Source organism: Fulmarus glacialis, unplaced genomic scaffold (genome assembly GCF_000690835.1).
Source record: "Fulmarus glacialis isolate BGI_N327 unplaced genomic scaffold, ASM69083v1 scaffold3913, whole genome shotgun sequence".
Classification (NCBI taxonomy): domain Eukaryota; kingdom Metazoa; phylum Chordata; class Aves; order Procellariiformes; family Procellariidae; genus Fulmarus; species Fulmarus glacialis.
The window spans coordinates 28,952-55,853 of NW_009204892.1; the positions used below are offsets into that span (position 1 = coordinate 28,952).

The 26,902-nt window shown below is 41.9% G+C and overlaps 1 protein-coding gene across 1 annotated transcript; it reads left to right on the forward strand.

Annotated features, from left to right (window-relative positions):
* The first annotated feature begins 670 nt into the window (after nucleotides 1-670).
* LOC104074872 (F-box/WD repeat-containing protein 1A) lies at nucleotides 671-24,583 on the forward strand. Its single transcript, XM_009575167.1, has 10 exons — nucleotides 671-896; nucleotides 6,234-6,420; nucleotides 10,868-10,964; nucleotides 11,843-11,980; nucleotides 12,457-12,575; nucleotides 14,942-15,191; nucleotides 15,882-16,000; nucleotides 20,249-20,359; nucleotides 20,951-21,029; nucleotides 24,370-24,583. Exons 1-10 carry the CDS (start codon nucleotides 692-694, stop codon nucleotides 24,529-24,531), a joined length of 1,467 nt encoding a protein of 488 aa, XP_009573462.1. The 5' UTR covers nucleotides 671-691; the 3' UTR covers nucleotides 24,532-24,583.
* Nucleotides 24,584-26,902: the final 2,319 nt, after the last annotated feature.

Sequence of the window (26,902 nt, forward strand, 5' to 3'; positions counted from 1 at the left end):
CAGAAATTATATCTTGCTATCAAGTAGTAAATTGAAATGTCAGTGTTTTGTTTTGTCCCTAAAACTCTTCTCTGAGCTGAGTCCTTCTGACAGGGTATTAACAGTGCTCAGAAAGTTGAAAATCTTTTAGTCTGTGAAAGAAGTATGTACCAAATATCAGGGTGTGTTTTACCTGGCTTTGCTCTCAAGGTATAATTTTATACTCAAAAGAAGTATGACCAATTTTTTTCTCATCCGTTTCATGCATTCCCTATGAATTTTAGCAGCAGTCCATTCTTCAGAAAAAAAAAAACAAAATACAAATGCAGTTTTCTGTTGGTGCATTGAAGTAACTGGTAACTGTAGATTAGGAGTCCAAATGCATTTTACTGTCTGCAAGATGTAATTAAAATTGTGTTTATGTTAAATTGCCACTCAAGGTTTCCTGTCTAACCAGAGTCCTTTGTGTGCAGCTCTGGCATGAGCCAGTGCATTGTTCTGCAGGGGTTACAGCTCAGGATGGCTGCACTCCGATTTACAACACAAAATGGGTTACATGGCCTCAGCCAACTTTATGTATCAGAGTGCTTTTTTTCTTCTGCTTTTTTCCCCCCAAAATCATAAAACCACTTGAGCTTCTTTTCATATATGTGATTTGGGTTGTTTCTGTCCTTCCTGTTTACAGACAAAACTTGCCAATGGCACTTCCAGTATGATTGTGCCCAAGCAAAGAAAACTGTCTGCAAGCTATGAGAAGGAGAAGGAACTCTGCGTCAAGTATTTTGAACAGTGGTCCGAGTCTGACCAGGTGGAGTTTGTGGAGCACCTCATATCCCAGATGTGTCACTACCAGCACGGACATATAAACTCATACCTCAAACCCATGTTACAGCGGGACTTCATCACTGCACTGCCAGGTATTTCTGCAGGCAGAGGGAGCTTGCTCCTCTGTCTTGTCTTTCAGAAAACCATTCCACTCTAGCCTACCCTGCTGGAGAGGTCTCTTCTAGGGTCAGTTTGCAAAACAGATGATAGCTTTTGATTGAAAAGCTCTACAACAGCATGAAATGTAGTAATATTTTATTTTGTATTCCTGCCATCTCTCAAGGCATGATCTAATACCACCATGGTTTGGCTATGAGTAAATGGTAGCTCATATATGTATTGTAAGGATAGTCATCGCAAGCCACAGGGCAGGTAGTTGTACTCATAATGCTCACAACGATGCATGAATAACGAAAATTTTAAAAATTAAAACTACTACTCTTTCTGGTTGCTCAGCTGAGGTTTTCCCTTTTCTTACTTAGATTTTTTTGTCTCTGTTTCCTAGTAAAATACCTTCCTGAAGCCATTGCTTTGATTATGTGTTTATTGCTAATAGAGAAAGGAGGACATAAGATCAAAGGATGGAAATGTTCTATTTTTTGCATCTCCGTAGTGCTTTCCGTTGAGAATATTATCCCAGCTGTTCTCAGATGTGGCATTGGGTGTATCTCACAGAATGCACACATAAAGTAGTGTACGTGCGGTCTTGTATTGGCCCTGTCTTATAGATGGGAAAACTGAGGCAGTGGGAGATAAAATGTATACAGCAATAGAGTTTCAGAACCAGACAGAAATTCCTGGCTCTTTGGTCTTTTTTTCAGACCATTAGATCATACCTCTGTAGATAGATATATAGATAGATAGCTAATAGATTTGCATTCCCATGGCATAGGTCCTTACTTTGAGATGGACCTGAGTAAGAAGTGCTACAGCTGTTGTCTCTAAATAGCTAGTTGAAGAGAGGAGTGTCTTGCCAAAATCTTTTTCTGTGAATACCTTTGGAGAACTGCTGAACTCCGACAATTTGTTCAGTCCAGTCATTTGATTGTTCTTCAGAAGGGATTTCTCAACATGAAATTAAAGTTCTAGGGTTAAAAGATGGAAAAAAGCATGTTTGACTGTGAATTGTACAAAGCATAAAGGCACCACAGAAGTTTTGCTATGAAGTTAAATATGTAGACTCACTGGATTTTTAAGCTCATTGTGCCCAGTAATCAAATGGCTGTTGTAGCATTAAAAAAAAAAAAAATCTTAGTTATGCTAAGTACCTGCTTTATGTTAGTTTCTAGTAGTCCAATGGCAATAATCTCATGTACTTAGAGCAGCATTATAACTTGTAGAGCTGTTCTGTTTCAGAAAAATAGAGAGTATTTTGAAAGTGCATTGGTTTCCCCACTTTTAAAGTGGAAGTGTACATATAGTTACATACACAATTTTTCCAGGTCTTTCTCGACAAAACTCCATCAAAGCAAGTCAATACATCTCATTTGCACTTGCTTAATTTCATCCTTCAGGCCTTTTTCTGAAAATTTGGGGCAAATGTTAAAAATATTTTCAAAGACATTCAAAATTTCTTAGCCATACCATATTTGTTGGTGGTCTTTTCACAGTTACCCAGGAAGCAGCTAATTTTACTATTTCAGAATGCAGAACAGATAGAAATCAGGCAGCTAATGTGTGAGTATTTGAATAGTTGTGGGAACTGTGTGCTTAAATAATGTATGTGCATCGATTTGCATATTTGCAAAGTGCTAATGTCCTAGTGAATATAGCTCTAAGGGAGAAAATTAATGGCAAGGAATTACACCGGCACAGACTCTGCAGTCTGTGCAGGATATCCTGAGTATAGGCAGGTTTCTAATGAGGGGAATGGCAAAGGGGAAGTTAAGAAACTGCCTAGGAAATAGTGATGAACCTAAAATTTTAAATTAAGTCACATAATAAAAAAACCTAAACTCTAAGTATTTTTTAGCTTTCTGAAATTCCCAAGTGTTCAGCATTCTGGTTTCATTTTTACTCCTTCATTCTCTCTCCTGCTTTCCCCGCCGAGTAAACAAAACAATAAAGCTACTTCAAAATCATGAGGCATCTTATCTCTGTCCTCCTAGCACTGTCCCAAAGAATGACCAGAATTAAAGGTAATTTTAGATCATGAGCACGTTTTACTAATATAGAGTAAAACTGGCTCAGATTATTTTCCCAGTACTTTGAACAGAATTAAGGTTGTTTGAAAAATACAGCTTAACATAACAAACTTTGTTCTGTTTCTGAAAAATAAAGTCTCTGCTTAGCATTTCCAAGCTGTTTAACATTTTTTATGAGGAAAGTCATTTTTATAAGGGTTTCATGTGTGAATAACTGAAACATTCTTGTTGGCGTGGAGGGCTGAAGGGCTAATTGTGTTTCACATCAATTTAGCAAAAACTTTTGTGAGCAGAGATTTCTCTTTTTTAAGGAAGCGATGCTTTGTTAGATATATGTCTCAGTGAGTTGTGCTGTTCCTAAGAAACAAAATAATAAAATTGAGTTTGTAGCCAGGCCAAAATAGCTCTGCCCGTCCACTTATCATAAATGTGAGGAGGAGAGACCAAAACATTAGTATTCCTTCTCTGTGAAGGGTCTAGGATCAATGGCAAAGGATGACTTAACGGTCATGGAAGTAGTTACACCACCTCATTGCAGCAAGATCTAAAGTGCAACTACTGATGATCCAGAAAGGGTAGGTGGGTCAGAGGCAGACTTCTGGGTGAAGATTACTGTGCCCAGTTTATGCAGTGTAGCCCTGCTTCCTAAAGCCACTGATTGTTCTCCATATAAAATAATTTCTTGCTGTGACGCTGCTGACATAAAGCCACCAGTATGGATACTATACAGGCAGGCATTTGTAAATGTCCTGGTGGGTCTGTAAATGTCTGTGGGCCCATTGGAAGCAACACAGACTGGGAAAGCAAATATGCCATTTCCACCCAGTGGAGAGAGCTGAGGGCTGCAGGTGTCAGGGTGGGGAAAGCAGGGGGACACGATGTCCATGTCTGCTCTACCAAATTGCGGAATTCCTGCAAATTCCAGTTTATGTTCACTAAAACATTGTATCGCTCTTTCCACGAATTGCTGTAGAGTCAATCTAAATTTACAAACTCTCTTTTTTCTTTTTTTTAAAAAATTTTATATAGTGGCTGTATATATCTTTTCAGATTAAATACATAATAAAGGCTGCTGATGCTTTTATTTTGCAGGTTGACATCTAATTTTGCATCTATAAAGATAAGAAATGTCAGACCTCTTTCTGCACTCTCTGTTTGTGCATGGTATCATTCACATTCTTTTTTCTAGGTATAAATGGAGGCATAAAATGCTGGGCAGAATGTCTCACCCAGAGTGTATTACAAATTTAGGATGTTTGAAAGGAGTGAGAGGAGGCATGCTGAATTTTCTCATTTTCATGCATTGGGCCATAATTTTGAGATCTTTCGGTTAACGAAAACAAAGGTTGGGCCTTTTGTGTCTCATGAACTCTAATCAGAATCAGCTGATTGCACCCAGTTTGGGTTTGCAGAAGTACAGGCATGTGACTGTAAAAATGCACTTGCTGCTTTTTCTTTCCCTGTCACAAGCAGGGCCTGGTTTTTGAGGCTGTTGCTTTAAAAGCAAGAAGACTTGCAACTCTGAGAAGCAACTCTGCCCCAAATGTGAACCAGAGGGAAGATGCATGTAATACCAATCTGCCATGCTTCCTTTTTGGTTGGTCTGAACATTATGCCTGAGGGATGATGGGGTCTAAACTACAACTTTCACAAAGCCTCTGAAATTTGACCTGTGAAGTGAGATAATGTCTTGATGGTGTGTCTCACTTGTGAATTAAACAGCCTCCAAGAGAAACTGTATTTATGCAACATCTCATTTAAAAGGCATCTTACTTTCCTGAAGTCTGGCTAGTGGTTATATTTGAGTGGGTAAGGGCACATTTTTACTGAATACATGCATCCAGTTAAGAAACGTAGCAAAACCTGCCCTGGCCCCCAGCTATGCAGACGTTATCTTGGGCTGCTTAGAATCATTAAGGTTGGAAAAGACCTCTAAGATCATCAAGTCCAACCATCAGCCCACCACCACCATGCCCACTAAACCATGTCCCTAAGCGCCTCATCTACACGTCTTTTAAATACTTCCAGGGATGGTGACTCCACCACTTCCCTGGGCAGCCTGTTCCAAGGCCTGACCACTCTTTCAGTAAAGAAATTTTTCCTAATGTCCAATCTAAACCTTCCTTGGCACAACTTGAGGCCGTTTCCTCTCGTCCTATCGCTTGTTACTTGGCAGAAGAGACCAACCCCCACCTCGCTACAACCTCCTTTCAGGTAGTTGTAGAGCGCGATGAGGTATCCCCTCAGCCTCCTCTTCTCCAGGCTAAACAGCCCCAGTTCCCTCAGCCGCTCCTCATAAGACTTGTGCTCCAGACCCTTCACCAGCTTTGTTGCCCTTCTCTGGACACGCTCCAGCACCTCAGTGTCCTTCTTGTAGTGAGGGGCCCAAAACTGAACACAGTATTCGAGGTGCGGCCTTCACCAGTGCCGAGTACAGGGGCACGATCACCTCCCTACTCCTGCTGGCCACGCTATTTCTGATACAGGCCAGGATGCCATTGGCCTTCTTGGCCACCTGGGCACACTGCCGGCTCATGTTCAGCCGGCTGTCAATCAGCACCCCCAGGTCCTTGGTGCTAACCAAGCAATTGCTTTACATTTCACTCCAGCCGTGTTGAAACAAAGCCAGTCCTGGTATTCACACTGGAAAATATTTGCAAATTATACCATTTTGGTGCGTATTTTTCCTCCACCCACTAAAATAAATGAAACTAGCAAACCTGCTTCACTTTCTCCTTACACAGCCTCTCCTTCCCTTTCGACTTCCCTGTGCATCTGCATATCTTTCCCTCCCCCATGTCTAAAGGTACCACTACCCTTCAAGGCACACATTGGGAATATATATTTTTTTCTTCATTACGTTTAAAAGCTACTGCTTTAGCAAAAACAGCTTTTGAGCCGTTGGAACATGAGAACAGCTGTAGCAGTGAGATGAGAAATGGTCCTAATATAGAGAGATTTTGGGGGCTGCGTTGCTGAGTTGGAAATGCCATCCATAGAATATCCCCCTAGTGCTAAAACCCATCGAAATAGATTGGAATGACTTCTTGGATTCTTTATTATTTTTAATGACTTGTTGTGTTATATCCAAAGGAAGTTGGAGAACGCTGTTCACTCCTGAACTTAGCCGCAAATGCTCTTCTGTGCATTTGGTCCAGCTCTGCATGCAGAAGAGGAGATGGAAAGAGAGGGTATCTTTGTACTGGCAAGGAGAGTTGTTTTAAACTCCGTGTGTCCCCAGCAAATAATCTTTTTTTTTTTTTTTTTTTTTTTTGTCTCCCCCAGCTCGGGGATTGGACCACATTGCTGAGAACATTCTGTCATACCTGGATGCCAAATCATTGTGTGCTGCTGAGCTGGTGTGCAAGGAGTGGTACCGGGTGACGTCGGATGGCATGCTGTGGAAGAAGCTCATCGAGAGAATGGTCAGGACAGACTCGCTGTGGAGGGGGTTGTCAGAGAGGAGAGGATGGTGAGGAAACTGCATCTTCACCTCTTTTGCCCCCATTCAGGACAGTAGGTGCTGTTTGTTTCAAACCATGTTTGAAGAGGGTTATTTAGCACCCTGAAACATCATGTTGGTTCTAAAGCTGACAGTTGCTTAAATCAAAATTCGGGGGTTGGGGAGTTAGGGCATCATTTGGCTACGCAAGCAATGTGGGGGCTTTTTCCTCACCTTTCTCATCTGATCATGCTCTTATCCCACTGTGACAAGTGAGATATACAGACTGAGATTTTTACGCCCAGCTGTCATTCGGTTCAAATTAAGAAGCTGTGTACGCCCCAGGGGAACACTAAACTAGTCAGCAGTTCAGAGCAGAAGAGCTTTTTTAGGGGTGGCAGTGGGGCAGCATGTGCTATGAATTAGTTGTTTCCTGATAGGTCTGTTTGTTTTCCTCAGCAGATTTTCACTATTAGATATCTGTTTAATTTTCAAACTGGAAGCTGAGGGTAGGTACCACGGAGAATAGGGGACTTTAGAAATGCAGATAGATTAGTTAATAATCATCTGGAATAGCCTTACTACAACGTGGGTCTCACTCAAGTTTGAAGCTGCTCTGTTAACATTTCATTAGAACTTTCCCTCTCAGGGGTACGTCCTTTAATACATAATTTTCTTTTCCAAGGGTGTCCCTAGGATGTTGGCGGAAAGGAAGCTGGGTATGAATATTTCATAAACAAGATAAAAGTGACAGCTCAGGCATTTTGGTTGCTATTAAAAAGAAAAAGATACGGAGTTGCAAACAAAGACTCCTGTTTTATGGTTAATTTTGTTACACTGTTTGTCTCAGGAAGTAAAGGCGAGTAAATCAGCATTATGAATATCCTTTAAAAATAAATACTATTTTGATCTGCTTCCAGTAGTGTAATGTTTATAAAGAGTGTAAAAGAAACACAAGCATGGCAGTGATAACTTTTGCATTCCTTTTAGTGTCTTGTTCTCTCCAGGACTTCTATTTTTGCTCTATATTGTTGAGGTCACAGTAAGTCCAAAGAGGACCTTGAGAGGTTATTTAGTCCCTCCTGTTTCCCAAAGGCAGAGCCAGGTTTCTCTTAGGTCATCCCAGATGTTTGTCTAACTTGTTCTTAAAAACCTTCACTGATGGAGATTCCCCAGGCCTTGCTTGGGCAAGGAATTCCACTGTTTTGCTAACTTTAGTGTTAGAAAGATTTTCCTAAAATCTAGGCTGTCTTCCTAGTTACAGTTTGGCATGTTGTATTTAGCCTACTCAGACACACAGGATAGTTTCTCCTTTTTGCAGTAATCTTGTCCATGTTGGAAGATGATCATGTTCCCTACATTTTGGATGTGCTAACCAACCATAATCCTGTGCTGTCTTGTCCTCTTGTCATTCTTGGTTTTCTCTGTTTAGACCCTCCCCAATTACTCTACTCCATTCTTGGAGGATGGTGTAATCAGCTGGATGTCTTACTTCTGCTGAGGCATCACTAGAGTTTGGTGGTGTGGGAAGCATGGCTTTGCATGCCATATGTAGGAAACTCCATTTTATGCTTTCCAGTAGAACATGTGCTTCTTTTTTAACAGTAATATAATACTGTTATAAAATTAATTACCCTTTCTGTGCAAGTTCTAATTAGCCATTACTCCTTATCTTGCATGCTTATGTTGTTTCTCCGTGGTGAACTTGGCACTTGTCCTTATTGAATTAGATTCTATTTATTGTTTGGTATTTCTCCATTTTGTCAGGAGCATTATGAGTTTAATCTTGTCCTCCAAAGTGCTTGTAGCTTCTCTAAGCTTTAGTATCATTGGCTAGGTAATAAATGCACTCCCTGTTACATTCTTTGTCATTAATGAAAATGCTCAGTAATGACATATCTAGGACAGATTCCATGCAAGATCCCAGTTGCCATCCTGTTTGACAGAGCACCATTGGTAAACTGTGCTTTCCAGCCATTTGTGTGTCCACCCTTGAGCTCTTCCAAGATCATACTTCTCTTGCGAAGTCATTAGAATAGTCTGTGAGAAGAAATCAGGTCAGTTTGACATGGTGTATTCTGGATTGATCAGTGTTGCCTGTTGTTTGTCACCTTGTCATCTAGGCGCTCATCTGATTGACTGTGTGTCTAGAACTGCTAAGCTGTCAAAGTTGAGTTGGATGGTCCACCATTTCTTTGGTGGACCTTCTTCCCTTTTTTTAAAATACAAGAGCTACATTTGTCTTTTTCCTGTTCTGTGGAACTTTACCTATTCTCTACATCTTGTCAGAGGTCATAGCTGATAGTTCTCAAGTTGCTCCCTCCAGATTTTAGAAATAACATTAGCACCAATTACTAGTCATACAGACACATGACATTTCTAAAAAACGATTGCAAAATCCTGCTTCTCATCTCAAAGGACAGTCACACCCTGTTACTGCACCTCTTCTTCAGGTTTACACTGTGTCCTGGAGGTTGCTTTGACACAACAGGAGCAAGTTGGGCCATGTCTTTCAGCTTGCCCTCTGATTAGCTCTAGAAGATACAACTGCAGGCATGGTGGGGTGGTTAAGAGAGGCAGACAAGAAATATCCAGTGTAATTGCATCTCTGCCATATAGAGCTTTTTAGCTTGTAATCAATGCTAACGCTGTGCATGGCACAAGGAGGTGACTAACTGGACAGTTCAGAATGGTAGATGACTAGTGTTATTTGCTTACAGCTCCTCACTTTGCACATGGGCTGATTTCAGCATTTGCAGCTCTTGGTTTACAACAGAAACACCCGGTTCTGCAGCATCGTAGCCTTCACTGACAGCTTGTCAGAGAGCAGTAAGGGTTACACAGATTTAGAGAAATACAAAACAGAAGCCCAAAATCTGGGCACAATTGTGTCCATCTGAATACTTGATTGAATTGGCCAGTCATCAAAACCTGCAAACAATAGTTTCATTTATCCCAGAGCCACAGCACAACAGCCACTGGGATGCCATGGAAATTCCAAGCAATCCTTTAGCTGAACTGTAAACAACTGACTCTACATGCGGCAAGGCAGGGCTTATAGGTAGCAACAAGACCTTGTATTAGATCAGTTAGTAAAGTTGGAAACAATAGACAGGTTCTCAGGCACATAGGCTTGTATACAGATTGTCGTAGACCTACCTCAAGTCTTCCAGGATGTGTCCTAGGTATTCTGTGTGTCTCCAAAGCATTTTTTGTCTCCCTGGGCCAATAATTTTTATTTTCTTGTATGCACTTCCAGACTGGATCACAGTAAATAGGCAACCATCTAGTTAGTGGTTTGCCTGCATCCATGTGTCCCTTCTTCACGTGTGTTTGTCCCCATATGAGTGGCTGCTGGTCACTGTATTTGAAGACTCAGATGATTGCTCTGTCCAAAGTGGAAAGCACCTTTGTCTCAAGTTGTACTTAAAGTACTTTATTTAAAGAATTATCAAAAGTTCTTGAGCATTTCTTACTTTGTTCAGTCCTATAGTTTGCTACTGCTTTATAACGTAAAAATTTCAGTTCATTGTTGTGATTTCCCTAGTTCAAGTACATCAGGACAGCTAATGTACAGTCTCTCAAATGAGTTTCAGGGTATACTGTATGGAAAGGACAAGAAAGAAGCGCGCAAGGAAGTATTGAACAATTAATTATGCCATGGTGGAGCAAGGGAGGGAGAAGGGGAGAGCTTGCCCAGTGTAAACTCTGTGCCTCTGATGCCAGGATTACACTTGGAGGCATTTGTGCCTCTCTCCATTTTGTGAGGCACGTTGCCAGGCAGAACAGCAGTTAGTACGCCCATGGTGGGGTTTACTAGCTTCCACACCGTGTTTGGTGGCTTCTTAACTTCAGGATGAGGAATTAAAGTTTTTTACACAGCAGGTAGTGATTGCCGTTTACGGATTTTTTTTTGTAGCAAAAATCTAGCTTGGGATATGAGTATTCCAAATCAGTGTTGAAATAAGGGAGGCACTGTAGATGAAGTGTTGCTTACCAAAATACAGTATTAGTAGTAAAATGTCCATGTACCAAAACTGATACTGTTCCTGCTAATGCAGATAAAAGCTAGCCTTGAATGCATAGTGAGTTTGAGGGTTCCTTGGCTTCTTTTGTTTTCTTTGTACACTTTATTTTAAAGGTGACCTCTGATATGGGTATGTGTATTGCAGGCATGAGCCATTCTCACCTCCTATTGAGTTGAATGGGCTCATGTCCATAACTGATAATATATTCCCCTTCCCTGAGTGATTAGGCACAGATTTTTCATGAGTATTTCAGTGTGAAAATGTAACACTGACATGTTGCAGGGCAAACAAACAAGGAACCACCCCATCTTACTGAGTAAATTAGGTTTGAATATGAATCTGTCTGTACTTTTCAACAGCAGTTACCCATTTGTAAAATGCCAGGAGGACCTTTCTTGAAAATGTGAAAACATGATTTGTGTTCAATGGGAGTGTTCTTTGTCTTCCAGGGGACAATATCTATTTAAAAATAAACCTCCTGATGGGACTGCACCACCCAACTCGTTCTACAGAGCACTTTACCCCAAAATTATACAGGACATAGAGGTAAGAAACAGCTTCCAGATGTGGTGGTGTTTGGTGGTTTTGTTTTTTAAATCTCTCTGATTTATTCATGATGCTGAAATTCTGACAATATTTCATTCTAATGAAATAGTTCATTAAATCTGATGTGTCTGTCTTTGTCCAGAGTTTGTAGACCTGGGATAGTTATATAAGGTCCCAGGCTTCGCTGCTTTTTTAGACAGAGGATGAGTTGGATTGTTCAGTGAGCTGTTTGCAGATGGAGTCTCTACACCTTGCACATCAGATGTCACAGCAGTACCATACCATCTTGATTTTCTGTGTTCCACAGTACTTTGCTCCACCCCGTGCAGATGAGACCTAATAAGATGTTACGGGGGGATACCAGGAACTGAGCCAGGGAGACAGTGCATTGCTAAAGACTGCAAGCCTGAGACCCAGGGAAACAGGAAGCAACTGAGCATGGTTGCCTTGTATCTAGTGTGAGCAAAATGCCATGTTCTAGTAGTTTCCTAATGGCAAAAGCGGTGCTCAGGCACTGTTGTGACAAGTTTGTAAAAGCACTTAGCTAGAGCTCAACTGAGACTTTCTCTTCAATTGTTTAGTCGTTGAGTCACAGGGGGTTAAAGGTTGGAGGCAGAAAAAAGCTTTTAGGTCACTTCTCCCTCACCATTCCAGATAACACAGACGAGTTTAGTCACAATATGTTTTCCAGGCTTTTCTCCATTTAATTGGTTTTATTACGTGTGTTGCTTTTTCTAGAAAGTTATGTCATTGTTTGGGCCTGATTACAGGAAAAAGTGTGAAGAAAAGTATCTGCTGTCTTCTCAAACAAACAAAAAAAGTGGAGATAGTTCTGTGCTTTATTTTTACTTCTCTCTTGTGTCCTGTCTCTCCTCAAGACAATAGAGTCAAACTGGCGGTGTGGAAGGCACAGTTTACAGAGGATCCATTGCCGAAGCGAGACAAGCAAAGGGGTTTATTGTTTACAATATGATGATCAGAAGATAGTAAGTGGCCTACGAGACAATACTATTAAGGTGAGAATGCTCCAAAATGGCATACTAATGACATGCAGTGTCCATGCCATAAATAGCAGTGTCCTAATTTCAGTGACACCTATTCAATCTCTTGTTAGTAACCTAGCCTTCTCCTTCTCCCACCTCACATCTGCACAGTATGTATGCCTCTCTTATCTGGCAAGAGAGACCCTGATTTCTTACAAACAGACTTTACTAGCAGAGTTTTTGTCCATCAGTAATTACAGGCTATGTAATTACTGTGCCCTGTACCCGATGAGAAGGGTAAAACTAATGTTCATAGTAAAGCCAGTAATATCAAAGATGTTAATGTATTGCACCAAAGAGTCTGTAGAAGACTCTACAGATGTCACTAAAGATGTTCTAACTGCACTATGGATGATGTGTTGTAGTAAAAAACAGACCAGTCAAACCAGTAAGTGCTGAAAGATGAAAACCTTACTGACGTGTCTGGTTTTGAATGTTTGCTATCTTAGATCTGGGATAAGAATACATTGGAATGCAAGCGAATTCTCACCGGACATACGGGTTCCGTCCTGTGCCTCCAGTACGATGAACGGGTGATCATTACTGGATCTTCTGACTCAACAGTCAGGTGTGTGCTCGTGATTTGGAGCTTTCTGTTTGCCTCTAAGATTTTAGGCCTTGCAAGCTGCTGAAATGATCTTTTCCTAAATGTGTGCTGTTCAATTGGTTCTGTGAAGTAGTTCAGCATATGTGTTCAGGAGTGTACTGTCCTTGTTTATCAGATGTCCATGCAAATGGCTGTCAAGGAGAAATGAGAACCTAAGCAAAGGCCAGTCAAGGTTAAGATGACTTAGGAAGGCCATCTGGCATTTCACCAAGGTTTTGCATGTTTTGACACTCTCTGAGAATGTTTTAAATTCTCCTGAGGATAACTTTTTAAAAGTTGGTTGAAGTTTTCAAAGCAAGTTTGAAGGTTTAGTCATCCGTTGTCACTTAATTTTAACAAAAGATGTATGACTAGATCTCCTGTGACTTTTAATTAAATTTCAGCATGATGTTTCTTTCATTCAGTCTTTCTATCCTTGCTTTCTTTCCAGTTTCCAGCAAAAGGCTGGCCACCTCAAGTCAGCACTTGAGGTGCATGTTGTGCAGATGTGAAGTCCACTAGACATATTACAGGATCCCAGACAGTCTAAGACCTGCAGTGTAAATACAGGGACATACGAGTTAGTGAATTGCAATATGAACTTGGATGTGAAGGAGCAAGTCTGTCTTCTCCATGTTGTTATATATTCTCTTCTTGTCAGAGTACAAACAATGCTCATGCAGTGAAGTTACAGACAACAAAAAGCTGTGTCAGTGGCCTTTTCTGAAGCGATTAGCACGTGTTCGTACGGCTGCAAGCTCCTCATGGTTATCACCGTGCTTGCATGTAAACTACCACTGTTAAGCTAATAACCATTAAATTTAGGTCCTAACATGTGATGCGTGCAGTCTCGTGGTGCTGCTAGATTTTGGGGTCCTATCATTAGTAGGAATACAGAATTTCAGCAACACTGCCTGCCAGGAGATGGTGTGGGAGCTGCACTGTGCTAAATACATCGCAAAAGAAGAGGCTGATTTCTGTAACAAGCACTATCATCTTCTATATCAGGCCAGGCAGGCCAAATTGCAGACTGGCTACTTGCCCAGAAATACTTTGTTTCCCACTGTATCTATAAATGTTTGTGCAGACCCCAGAGGCACATAGGATGCATCACTTTTATCCTTGGGTCTCCTCAGGAAGAGGGGCTTCATCCAATAGACAGTACAGATGGGCTCTTAATGCTTCTGAGATCTCAGGGATGCACTTGTCCAAAGAAGTCAGTAGGTCTCCAGCTCCTGTTCAGTTTGGCAACCCTGTCTGCAAACTGCTCCTATGTTAATGGCTCAGGTCTTTAGTCCGGGTTTTTCTTCTTTGCATTTTGTAATTGGAATGTGGTTTTCTTTCTCATTTATAGTCCATAAGTTGATGCACTTCAGCCTCCATAAGTTAGAAAATAAGACATTAGAAGTCTTTCGCACATCTTGCCTTTCCTTACTGCTCGCCTTATTGGCAGAGGAAAGTTTTAACTTCTGCGATGTCTGATGTGCCTGATGATACAGCCATTTTCTGCTCTCAAGTAGTGTATCTGGGATACAGGTGTGATAGTGCCAAAAGAAATCTCTCTATGGGGGGTAGAAGAAGTTTGCCAACAGAATAGCCCAAAAGAAACCTTTTTAAGGCTTAAAATCTTCATTTCAAGTCCTAGAAGTTCTGTATGAAGCCTTCGTCTAACTTTCATCTTAAATTATCTTTCAGCTGAAACAGTTGGTTCTAATAACATTAAATTGACATAAATGCTCTGTCTTAATTTGGGTATTCAGCACATTCCTGGAACATAGCTGCGTACCAGATGCACTGCAGGGTAAATGCAATTCGTGGTGCAACTTGTGGCAATTGTATTTGTTTGAAAAGCATTATCTTGTCTTCTGCTTCTGTATAAATTATCCTTTGAGTTCATAGTCCTGTGAGAGAGGTCAAAAATTAAACCTGTCGCTGAACTTGCTTGTCCATAGGTCATGATTAAATACTCATTGACTGGAAATGGAGTGTGTGGTAGGCTGACAGAACCAGGAAACATCAGTCTTTAATGCTATCAATCTCATACTTTTCCTCAGCACTAAGTTCCCTTAATTAAAGAACGCTTTTTTCCTGGCTGGGTTATTTTTATGGTGTTAACTGCATTGCAGGGTTTTTGGCTGCTGGACTGTCTCAATGTATGCATAATCAACAGGTTTATATAATACATCTTTTAATGAACTATTTAATAGATGTAGCTATAACTTGTGTGTTTGCTTCTCTAATATTGCTAAAGAGTCAATTACCTCTCCCCGTCCCTCTCTCGCTTTGCAGAAAATCAATTGTACAGTTTTTTAACTCTCTTCTCTCTGGTTTGAAATTTGAAACTGCAGGGTGTGGGACGTGAATGCAGGCGAGATGCTGAATACGCTGATTCACCACTGTGAAGCAGTACTGCACCTCCGCTTCAATAATGGCATGATGGTGACATGCTCCAAAGACCGTTCCATTGCTGTGTGGGACATGGCTTCACCAACAGACATCACCTTGAGGAGGGTGCTAGTAGGGCACCGAGCTGCCGTCAATGTAGTGGACTTTGATGACAAGTACATTGTATCAGCATCAGGTGACAGAACTATAAAGGTGAGGTGTTTCAGAGGCTTTTTATTTGCAGCACTGGGGTATTTAATAACCAAGAACAGTGACCAGACAGGGAGGATGGTCCTTGGGAGTTATTACACAGATCTTCCTTTAGAAGCAGTGTTCTTCCTGCTGCTCATTTCCACTTGTCCCTCCTCTGTTGAGCTTGCACAGCTTGTTTACAGAGCTGTATGGCAAATCAGATCCAGGTACAGATGCAGTTGAAAAAGGACTTTTTTTTCTGTGTTCTTTTTCGACGTGACCACTTCCATAATCTGTTTCAGCATCAGTCATTCGAACAGTTGTCAGAGGGCAGCATGGGGGCAAAAGTGAAGGTGAGTGGATAGGAGTCACTTACGTGTTACTGCTATGATCCCAGTCTGTGGCATTAAAACTGAGGAAAATCAAGACCCTGTGTAGACCAAATCATAGCCCAAGAGTGCTAAAGCCTGATTTTGGAAGCTAATTCTCATACAGTGTGGCAAAAACCTTCTGTGTACAGTGACCCAAGCTGCTAACAGTTGCAGACTATAGTCACAAGTCATCAGAGGGGTAATTTTCCCAGTCTTAATGATAGCATCTTCAATTAAGAGCATTCTGGATGCACCCTTATATCATACAGATACCAGCTTTTGTTAGTCTCTTCTTAATAATTTTGTCTCTGTGTGGTTCCCTCCCCCCTTCCTGTCACAGGTATGGAACACTAGTACCTGCGAATTTGTGCGCACCTTAAATGGCCACAAACGAGGCATTGCATGTCTGCAGTACAGAGACAGGCTAGTAGTGAGCGGCTCTTCAGATAATACTATCAGGTGAGAGACACACTCCCCATTGCAGAGTTCTGTGCAAGCATATTGTCTCTGATTGCCTGGGATGTGCAGAGGTTAGGCAACTGAAGTGCTCTGTACCCTTGTCGTCTTTGAAATATGCTTTCTTTGGTATAGAACATTGGGAACTACTGGAAAGAGATATTAGAAGCCTGTTTTACTGTGTTGTCTTTCATCCTCTATATCTCAAGGGTACCATACTAATCAACAAGTTGCATTGCTCTGACAATTCTGGTGTATGAAAGAGCTGGCAAGTACCACTTTCTGTGATGTCCTCTTGTGATATTTTAATTGGGCTATGTGTCTAGTTAAAGGGGTCAGATTTGCAGTAAGAGGCATTTAATCCTCTGCAGAAATCCTCCTGGGCTCTCGCCAAACTCTTCTTGTGGTACTTGGCACCTGGTTAAGTTTGGAACAGCTGGTTTAGAGCATGAAGTTCAGTTTGCTGCCTTTTGCACTTCTCCAGCTGCCCTGGTTGCAATCTGAGATTTAACTCCTTCTGGTATCTTGAGCCAGGATTTCTCCCTACAGCCTGCAGCTGCTGGCAGAGCGATGTCCCACTAATCTCGGGGTGTACGAAGCAAGCTTGAATAGTAGCATATGTGACGTAGGGAAATGGCTCTGTCATGCAAACAGGAGTAAGAGCAACCTCCCTTTTGTCTTTGTCATTGCTTTAAATAATTGACTGCCTTCTGATAAAACTTGAAAGCTGGACAGTGTAAGTAGAAACCCTTCACTTTGCATGTCAGCAATAATTTCTCCTCAGCGAGAATGATTCAGGCTACTGTTTGCCTGTGGACTTTGCTTGCAACACACTGCCTTTCCCTGCTTTGCATTCTGTGGGAAAGTGGTGGTCTTTTGATTGACATCACCAGGTCATTGTGCCAGATTTTGGTATAGGGCTGTCTGAGAGCGTGACCAAGAGGGCTGGAACTTCTGTCTCTTAATCAGGGGAAAAAGTATTACAGGCACTGTGTAAGAGTAGCACCACTTATACGCTTAAGAACTCCCACACTTCACATAGGAAAAATAACCCTCTGCAATTGTACTATGAAACTTGGTCTCAGAATTAGAGTAAGAAATAGTTAAATATTACAGCAGTTAGGGAAGGATCTAAAATAAGACTTGCAATGCTAATAAAAATAAATGTCAAGATAGTGATAACACTGAAGAGGAATACAGTTACTTTTATGCTTACATTGGACAAAATCCCTAGTTGACAGATAAATTGTGCTAGAATTTCAGGAATGTTGGCAGTGAATCTTAATGGAAGTCAAGTTTGGCAGCTGTGTGGGCAAGGCATAAGACTTACCTGGTCACATCGTTTTCTCCCAGCCATTAGTAGAGGGCACAAGTCAGTGGAAGGGTGATTAAGAAAGGGCAGGTTATTACGTCATCTTTGTGGGTGGCTTCGTGCTTTGTATGTTTGACTTTAATCCACTGTAAAATGCCAGATGTTGTGTGTTGGCCTTTAGTAGAGGCTGCCTCCTGATGCAGAATTTGAAGTTCATCGTTCCCCAGTTGCAGGGAAACTTTTTTCCAAATTTTTTCTGTGATTTCTAGTTTTGCAACTGCAAATGTAAGGACATGTGAAGTAGCTGAGAAATCAGTATCTTTCTTCTGTAGGAAGACTCAATGTATGAAAATGATTTAGATTTTGTTTTAGGCCGGAAATTTCACCAGTGTAAGAGGGGACAGCTACATAGGCATTGCTATCATTGTGCCAATTTTCATCTGGTAGAAACTGATCCATCAAGTTTAATCCAGTCACTTCAGTATCTTAGCCTCTAGGGCCAAAGTTCTTAATTGCTACACACAAACATGGTGTAGAAAAAAAGAAAAAAAAGAAGATAATTTAGAGCAAGAAAGTAGAATCAGACTACATCACCTTGGGTTAATTTTTAAACGAGTGGTTGATTTGCATGTGTGTGCGCACATGGGGATCTGATACTGGACTATTTAGACAACAGCATTCTCTCTAGGAGATGGGGATTCAGGCTCACCTGCCTTCTGTACATCTTCCAGCTCTGCCAGGACTTCAAGTGAATTAAAGGCTGAGATAATTGCAGACCTCCCTCTGCTTCCAGAAGTTCTCCCAAAGCTATAGGAAGGAGGAGTGGTAATGTTTTCGACTGCGTACAGTTTGTAGTGAATTTTTTTAGTTAGTTCTCAAGCCTTAAGAGTAGTTCTCTTACTATTTGGTCCTTTGACTATTTAAAGAAGTAGAAATTTGGGAAGGTTATCAAATCTGGGAGGTACCCTTGGCACCAATTCTGCTAGGAGATCTGCTCTTACATAGCAGTTATCCCTTTTGTACATGAAGGCCCATTCCCCACATGGCTAGGGACATGATCATCTCTTCTAATCCCATTCACATTCAGGTAAAAACTCAAACTGGGACCTGAAAATACAGGCCTGAATTAGTGTGATGCAGCCTCCCAGAGCTGCTGGCAATCTCAGGATTGATGGCAAGGAATGGAAACACATGGCATGAAAGTTCCTGGCACAAGATTGCTCTTCAAACCTTTCTGCCCCAGTTCATTTCTGGCATTGTCCATCCTGTTTACAGTCCTTGAGAGACTTAATGCTCTCTGACTAGCTAGAGTGCCTTTGGCTGACCTTTGCCATGGAGTTGCTTGCTCTGACCTTGACTGGTGTGCTGCTACTCATGTGAAAACTATTGGGATCTTCACAGATTCCTGAAAGATCAACTTCATGGATTGAAGAATCACCTTGTGCTCCTCGTTGGCCTTGAACGTGTGCATAGACAAATCCTTTCCCAGTTCTACAGTGACAAAAGAGTTCTGTTCATTCCTTTGTTGTCCAAAGTGAGAGCAGCTTGTCGTGGCATGACAGCTGCAATCATTATCCACCAAACTTGGGCACACATCCACTGGATCTGGATTATTCCCTGGGAGACCTCAGGAGTGAAATATGTGGGGACAATTTATCTCTTTCTTTGTCTGTCTCTCAAGGAAAAGTGACATGACTCCTCAGCAGCTGTGTTGCTTCGAGATGTGTCACCCAGAGAAATTCCACGAACCACCCGTATTTCTCACTACTGTGAAGCTCATGTCAGTCTGAACACTAATTGAATGAGCATTTAAGAACATTTGTGACTGCTTGCTTTCAGCTGTGTGTCAGGGAGCCGCGGCAGATACTGCTATTAAAAGATTCCTGTATGAGCAGAGCATGTCTCAGCCAGAGGTGGAACACCTCTAGACAATACATGTCAAAGAATTTCAGTTCTTGTAGGCAAATAATCTTTCTTTATCCATGGTAATTGGGAGTCATGTCAGAGAGCTGACAAAAGTATGGAAAGCAAATAGACTTACTTCACAATTGTTTCAAGCGTTTCTTAAGTATTTTTCGAGGTAGTGTGTAAGTGTAAAAAACTGATGTATTTTAATTTATTCTCCATGCTAAAAATCCTTCAGAAAGTCCAAAACTCTGGAATATTTACAGTTGAGAGAATAACGCATTGCTGGGTCTCTTACCGGGATATTGTGTACTGGTTTTGGTGCCAGAACTTTTCTAAAATATTGGATTATTAGAAACACTTAGCAGAGAGCCGCAGGAATTATTGGAGAGCAAGAAGAAAATGCATTACAAAATAATAAACATAGAGTGCCCATTTTAGCTTATGCATAAGGTGCCTAGATTACAGGGTAAACATACCTTCAGTGGGAAAAATGACAAATAAAAAGGGCTTGTTAATTCTTCTACCTTTCACTGTATTAATGTCTTAGTTTGTCTGATGGTAGTCTCCAAATCAGAAATAGGCGTGTAGGATGTGTGCCCTCTGAAGGTGATCTTACCAATTTGAACAAGCTGCCAAGGGGATTGGTAAGTCTCCCTCTCTTAATGTCTTAAAGTCAAGGCAGGATACTTTTATGAAAAATCAACTTCAGTAAAATAAAGTAATAAGGCTCACTGTGAAGATAACTGGGAGATACCCTGTGTTACTAGAGCAGTGGATACTAGACACAACTGGTCTTAAAATTTTTGGATCTCTGACTCATTTCCCATGTGATACTGTAACATCACAGGGTCATGTTGAAAAGCGTGCATCCGCTTAATAGCAGCAAAAAGGAGTGATGAATGTAGTTTGTTTCTTCTTTGTTGCATCATCATAATCTTTATTTCCAAGTTTCCATCAACTACAAGGAAAGACCAAATGTTTTGTTGCAAGATATTCAAAAATTCCTAGTGCTTCTTCCTACTGTCTTCCAGGCTGTGGGATATCGAGTGTGGGGCATGTTTACGAGTACTGGAAGGCCATGAAGAGTTGGTGAGATGCATACGCTTTGATAACAAGAGGATAGTCAGCGGGGCATATGATGGGTGAGGCTGTCAGTGCAGTCAATACCTTGTATCTTCCTGTCTGTCTCAGTGTCTCACATGCCACTTTGCTGTATCTTCATTATAAATACTAGACTCCTTGTCTGTTATACTAAGAGGACCTTTTCATGGCCATGCTACAAAGTATACCTTTTTTTATCTTTTGAAATAAGTCAGTGTGATTTGATGCGTGCGGTCCAGTTCTTTAGCTTGTAAGAATATCTGACTGACTCAACCTGAAACCCCTTCTAGCTGAGCCACGGGTAAAAACAATCTTTCCCATCTGTGGTTATGTCTGCTGGACCATTTGCCATTACAGACCAGGTGTCTGCACTCCCACATGTTTCTGTTAGTTATTACCACCTGCTTTTTAGGGGTTTACTTTGTTGACAGCATATTTTTTTCTCCCATTAAGCTCTATAAGCTTTAGAAAGGGGAAATGCAAGAACCAGGTCTCAAGAGCGGAAGGATTGCTGTAATTTTCCTTGAGCTGGTGTATCAGCTAAGCTGTACTAACAGTTAATTTTTTTCTGTGAGCACTTGTTCTTTTCTCTTTAACAGAGCCATGGTGTTTGTCTGTTTTTTCACTACTAGAAAAATTAAAGTGTGGGATCTTGTGGCTGCTTTGGACCCCCGTGCTCCAGCAGGGACCCTCTGCTTGCGAACACTTGTGGTAAGACCTTTCGGTAGGCGTGGTGGAGGGGGCAGAAAAATGTGCTTGATCAGGGCTATCTTGAGCCATGAAAACTCAAGTCAGCTTAGCCCCAGTCTGCAGGATCTAGAAATCATTTCGTTGGGTGTCCAACTGTTTTTTTTTAATGTTGCAAGCTATAAAGCATTAAAAATTAGAACCTGTGGAGGTTTCATTCACTTTTTAACAGTTTTGTTCTGTGATCTGAAGTTAACAACTAAATCCATTTTTGAGACTTGTCCTTCTTGGAATCCATGTGCCAGTGGGTTTACTTCAGCCTGTGTGTACCTAATGATGTAGTAGTACGTTGTCAGAATTGTGGACATGGAATTTCTCAAAGTAGTAGATTCCAAATTAGAGCAACAAGAACAAAAGCAACCTTGGAATTCCTTTTAACTGGCTCTTGGGTGTTTAGGGAAAGGGAGGCTAAGGACTGAAACGGACAGTGGAATTGACTCATCTTTAAACAGCAACTACTACTCTCATGCTTTCCATTGATATTTAGTGCAGGTCTGATGATGGTGTGGTTAAAATGTCATTGTGTGAGTGTTAACGACATTCACAGTCATGCTGAACAGTGGCTCTGCACTGGTCTTAGAATGATATGGGAAGGTTGTGAGAAAAATGCCAGTACAACCAAGGCCGTGGGATGGTTCCTATAAGCATTCCTCCATCACATTCACCCCCAAAACCTGCACTGTTGCTGGGGATAAAGGAAGACTTCAATCGAGTACCAAATTCTCATAGAAAAAGTAGTAGTAAATGTATTTATTTTTTAGCTAAGAAATGTTTGGGCGGTGTTTGGGTTGGTATATGTTAGACCTGCTGTGGCATGTGACTGTAGTCTGTGCTCTAAACCAAGATCATACCGAGGCTGTCCAGATTCTCTAAAAGTGCGGTTACCTCTCACCAGCTGAGCTGTGCTAGCTGACCTTCTGCACACTCATTGACCACCTGAATTGCTACTGTTGCTGTAGATTTTGCTAAAGTATTTGACTTCCCATTTGGTGCAGGCTGTGAGGGTTACGGTGACTCAGCTGACAGGCAGTAGATCATTAAGTCATGCTAACTCTTTTCCAATCATGTATTTGGACCATAAGCCTGCAGAGTTAGAGTCTGTGAGAGCCTTGGATGCCTGCAGGTACTACGTTGAAAAACTTTCTTGTTAGCCAAATAGAATTGCAAATAGTTTCACAGCTGAAATCCAGAAAAACCCTTTGTCATTGGCCACCCAGCTGCAAACTATGGAATAACTCTGTGCCCATGAGCACATATCCTGAGAGTCTAGGACTTCAGCTTGGTATTAGCAGTGTTCCTGCTCCAGCCTGAGACAAATGTGTGCCTAGTAACCTGTAGACTTAATTTAACTGGTGTGATTTCCTCTGCATTTTCCAGCAGTGGACAGCCAAAGTGCCCCAGCTAATTATATTATAAATCAGAAGCGGTGGGATGGAAACACTGTAGGAATCTCAACACATGGATACTCATAAATCCCTGTTTGATAGCGATGGAGGGGGCCAGAAGACAGGGCGCAGAGGAGGCTGTTGTGGTGCTTTTAGGACTTTTCATGTTTATGACAACAGGGTGTCCTTATACCCGCTTACCCATGGTTTGAGGTTTTTTTTCCTCTCTTCCATCGGCCTCCAAAATTAAACCTGGCTGCACAATGAACATCGTGAGTCTCCTGCTGCTCGTGTTCAATTTTCAAACAGTAGGAGGAAAGTGCACAGATAACAAATGTTCGCTGCATGCCAGGTCCCTTCCAGTTTTGTCTTCCATTAGCTGGAACAGCGGCCACAAGAATTTGACAGAAGCTTTCCAAGCACAGAATAAGCACACAGTTCAACTTTCCTTACGAGGTTCAGGTCCTTGTGGCCTCAGCACAGGGTGTGCAGTCTGCTTATTGCCACTCCAACAGCAAAGGGCAGGTGCTGTATAGAACTTCTAGGGCAACCTTATTTAGCCTACAGTGACTGGGAGAAAAAAGGGAGTTTTGGAAACAGGCTTTGGAAGTATCTCTCTCTCTCTTGCCGTCTCTGTGAGCAGTCCCTCAGTGAATCTGACTACCGTAGTGGTATTTTTTAGCAAGAACTTCACTTACTTCTCTGCTGCAACACAGACTCTGGAAAAACATTTCTCTTTGGAATAGGTGGGAAGGTAGAAACCCATAAGGTGTTTTTAAGACAAATTTTAGTTATGGTTAGAAGATCAGAAAGGTTCCAATGTCTGAACCTTTTTTAAAATTTATCTTAAAAATGGAATCTGACTTTTGTGTGTGTGTTTTCAGTTAATTTTAATTCTAAAATGTAGAATTTCACTTTAAAGCAGCTGTTTTGCTTTGCAGACCGACCTGTATTTTTGTAGTCCTGTGCCATAAGGCTTCCCATTTAGTGGCTAGCAATTCTCTTTTGTCTAAATATTCGAAAAACCTGTATTTTCAGTACTAGAATATTTTAAAGCATGTTTTTTTCCTGACCCTAGGTCACTTACAACATGTGAGCACTAGAGAGAAATATGTATTAATAGAAGAGATAGGGCTCACTCTACTTGCATGGTTTCTGTTCCCTTCTGACTGAGGAGGCCACTGCTCACTCTTGCAGCAGTGTAAGCACCAAGAAAAAATAGGCAACACAAAAGGGCAAGCATAGTGGATTTGCTCTGTGATATCCAGGATCTTGCCGTTACCTCCTGTTAATTACAGTCTGAACTCTTGCCAAATCGTCATGCCATTTCCACTCAGCCTCAGAGCAGAATGCAAACTGCCTATAAAGAATGCCCTTTCTAGTTAATATTTGTAGAACTGCTTAAGAGGAATTATTACTGTGTCACTGGACTTTACAACAGGCTTCTTAGTGTCCTCCGGTATTAAGCTCTTTCCTCTTCAGCAGTGGCAGTGATGCCAACTCTTGAATGCAAAGTTCTCATCTCTCCCCTGTAACCTGCTGCATCTGGGAATGCTGTGATTTCAGGAAAGAGTTTCACCACGGAACAAGGAAGACAGTGCTCCTATTAACCTTGCCAGACTGAATTGTGTGGTGGAGGGAGCTTGGTTTGTTCTGCACAGTGTGTGTCCAATATTGGAATTTAAGGAATAATGGGATAACTGTAATGTAAACTTCCTGCGAGCCAAGTACACAGATACGGCAAACCCTTTCCACTGAAAGAGGGCTTAATTTACGCTATGTGATGGTAATGCACAGTGTGTCATGTGAGGTTTACTAAGAAATGAATGTAATACTAGAATCCAAGCCCAAGTTCATCTTCCCTGCTCCATCCCAGCAAGTTTGTGAAGTAACATGCTGTGTCTCCCACTTGCATTTAGGAGCATTCTGGAAGAGTCTTTCGACTTCAGTTTGACGAGTTCCAGATCGTCAGCAGCTCACACGATGACACCATCCTCATCTGGGATTTTCTGAATGACCCAGCTGCCCAAGCAGAATCCACTCGTTCCCCGTCCAGAACATACACCTACATCTCAAGATAAATAACACTACATTGTACCTCACACTCGCACAGGTAATAAAAAATTAAAAAAATAAAAAAGAGGCTCAAAGGTGACGCTGGATGTAGTGTGAGCATGCTGCTTGAATAACTAGCTGGGTCTATGAATATTTCTCATCTTGGTTGGACAGTAATTATAGTGTCCTGTAAAAGGACAGGAATGGTTTTGATACCTTAGAATAGGGACTTCATTTTAGGATTTGTGGCGTGTGGCGCCTGTGAGTTCCCCTGAAGAACTCCTCCTCCTCTGTCCATCATCATCAATAATTAAATCAGCTATCACTGCTGTCCAGAAGGAAGAGGGTTTCTGCAGAGCGAGTAGAGCAGCTGCTGCCTAACAAGGGGATGCAGATGGCCTGACCCTGGGCAGTTGTCACCAGGCAGGAGGGTTTTGCCAAGAAGCATCAGCTTTATTCCCTCCCTCTGAAGTGGTGACCATTCTTCTCACTCTGCAGCAAGCTGATTCAAGAGAGCAGTTTGGCTAGGGGAGGAGATACTGAGGCACAAGCCCAGGCAAATTAAATCGAGATGCATCAATGTGCAAAATCATTTACTGATAGGGCCTAGCCCTCGTTCTCTCTAGCACAGCATGGGTGTTAAATTGTACATGTCAGAGCCTGGCTGGTTTGCTCATTACCTTACCCTTTTGTCTTGGCCAACACAGTGTGGGGAAGACATAATGTTTCATATATTTGGGTCAGTTGTAGAGTGGATTTGATGTATACGAGTGGAGTGGGATAGCATGATTGCCCACTTCGGTGGGTATATGCACCATTACTGTTAGTAGCTTGAGAAAAATGGCAGAAGAGCTGACAGGCTTCTGCAGGCAGACGGCCACAGTGACATTTTCCCATGAAAATGCTCTGTCATGGGGCACATCCTGTATCCTGTTTGATTGGTAAATATAAAGTGATGCTCCGGAGCTGTCAGATCAGCCATCTTGATTTTCTCACTCTGGTCAATCAGGTGTTCTTTTAAATCGTTAAAAGGTTTAGTACGAATGGGGTTTGTTTGGTTTGTTCTGTTTTTTGTTCCCAGGACTCACTTAAGCTGCAGTATTTAAATTATCTGCCAATGCCAGGACAAAAGAACTATCCACGTAACCAATACTTGCTGAAGAGAGAGGCTCTCAGACTTGTTTCTGGAACAAAGTTGGCATGCGGTTGATCTCAGACAGGGTCTACTCAACGCGGCTGACTGCTGAAGTGCTGCTATACCAGAAGATGACTTTTATCTTTCAGGAACAGTTAACATTTTTAAACCTTCCCGTCCCTTTCCTCCCTTGTCCCTCTCTTCCTGTTCACTCCTCTTCCCTTTTCCCTGTTTGGTTCCCCTCCAAACCCAGTCACAAATGTCCTATGAATATATTTAAGATGTTGCCACAATGTTGCTTTGCTGTTAAGCAGAAGGCTTAGAGTCACAGTGCACCCTGGTGAGAGAGTCACTTCAGGATGGGTGGGAAGGAGGCTGCTACTCTCAGACTGAAATCGATATCCATTGCTAGGCCTTTGAAAAAGCATTCAGCTCTGAAGAGCAACAGAAAGACTTGTAACAGCCAGACCAGCCCCCCCCCACAACTTCCCTGCAGCTTTTGGCTGTTCTGAGTGCAGACCTATTTTTTGTGGAGAGAGGACCCTTGAAATTTGACTATTATGAGCCAAATCCATCTCTTTCCTCTCCTGCCTGCTCTGCTAACCCTTTGGAAGCTGGATGTGTATTGTAGTCTCCCTTAACATCTGCTTGTCTGGGGAATGCTAGTCAATGAAAAGTTAAACTCTCTTCTGCCAAAGTCCCAAGCATGATGGACTGGGGCTGAGATCCCGTCCACGTGCACTCTGGGAGAAACGTTGGCCCAGGGCAGTATTTCACTAGCAAAGGGATTGTCTGTACCATCTTCCTCCTGCTGTTCTCCCTGAAGACAATGTATTGCTGATGGCTTACGAATCATTCTGTAAATTGGAGGAAGTTTGAGGCTGGGGTGAGCAGGAAAGCTGGACATTGCTCCTTTCTTTCCATTCCTTGTCCCCTCAGAGAGGCTGGAAGAGGGAGCTGCTAAAAACCTTGTGGAGCTCTCAAGATCGAGCCACCCTAGAGTGGAGACACTACACAAACACTCTGGCCATGACAGTAAGATTTTGCTCACATGAGCACCTGTGGGGCACAGTCCCCCGGTGATGGCAGATGGGTAAAATGAGTATGGCCATGAGTACAGTCAGTACAGTTAGCAGTGGCTCCAGGCTGGTTCTGCAGCATTTCTGGGGCTGGCCTTCCTAGAAAGCCTTCAGAGGGAGAGCCTTTGGTGTGCTTCTCTAACCTACGTGCATGCTGCATTGCGGTTTAGGGACACAGGCTGA

What these genes read in the sequence shown, in the direction of transcription:
- LOC104074872 (XM_009575167.1), top strand. Translation starts at nt 692, where the DNA reads ATGATTGTGCCCAAGCAAAGAAAACTGTCTGCAAGCTATGAGAAGGAG. An exon ending in TACGAGACAATACTATTAAG is followed by an intron (nt 11,981 to 12,456) that starts GTGAGAATGCTC and finishes TTGCTATCTTAG; the next exon opens with ATCTGGGATAAGAATACATT. An exon ending in TCTGCTTGCGAACACTTGTG is followed by an intron (nt 21,030 to 24,369) that starts GTAAGACCTTTC and finishes ACTTGCATTTAG; the next exon opens with GAGCATTCTGGAAGAGTCTT.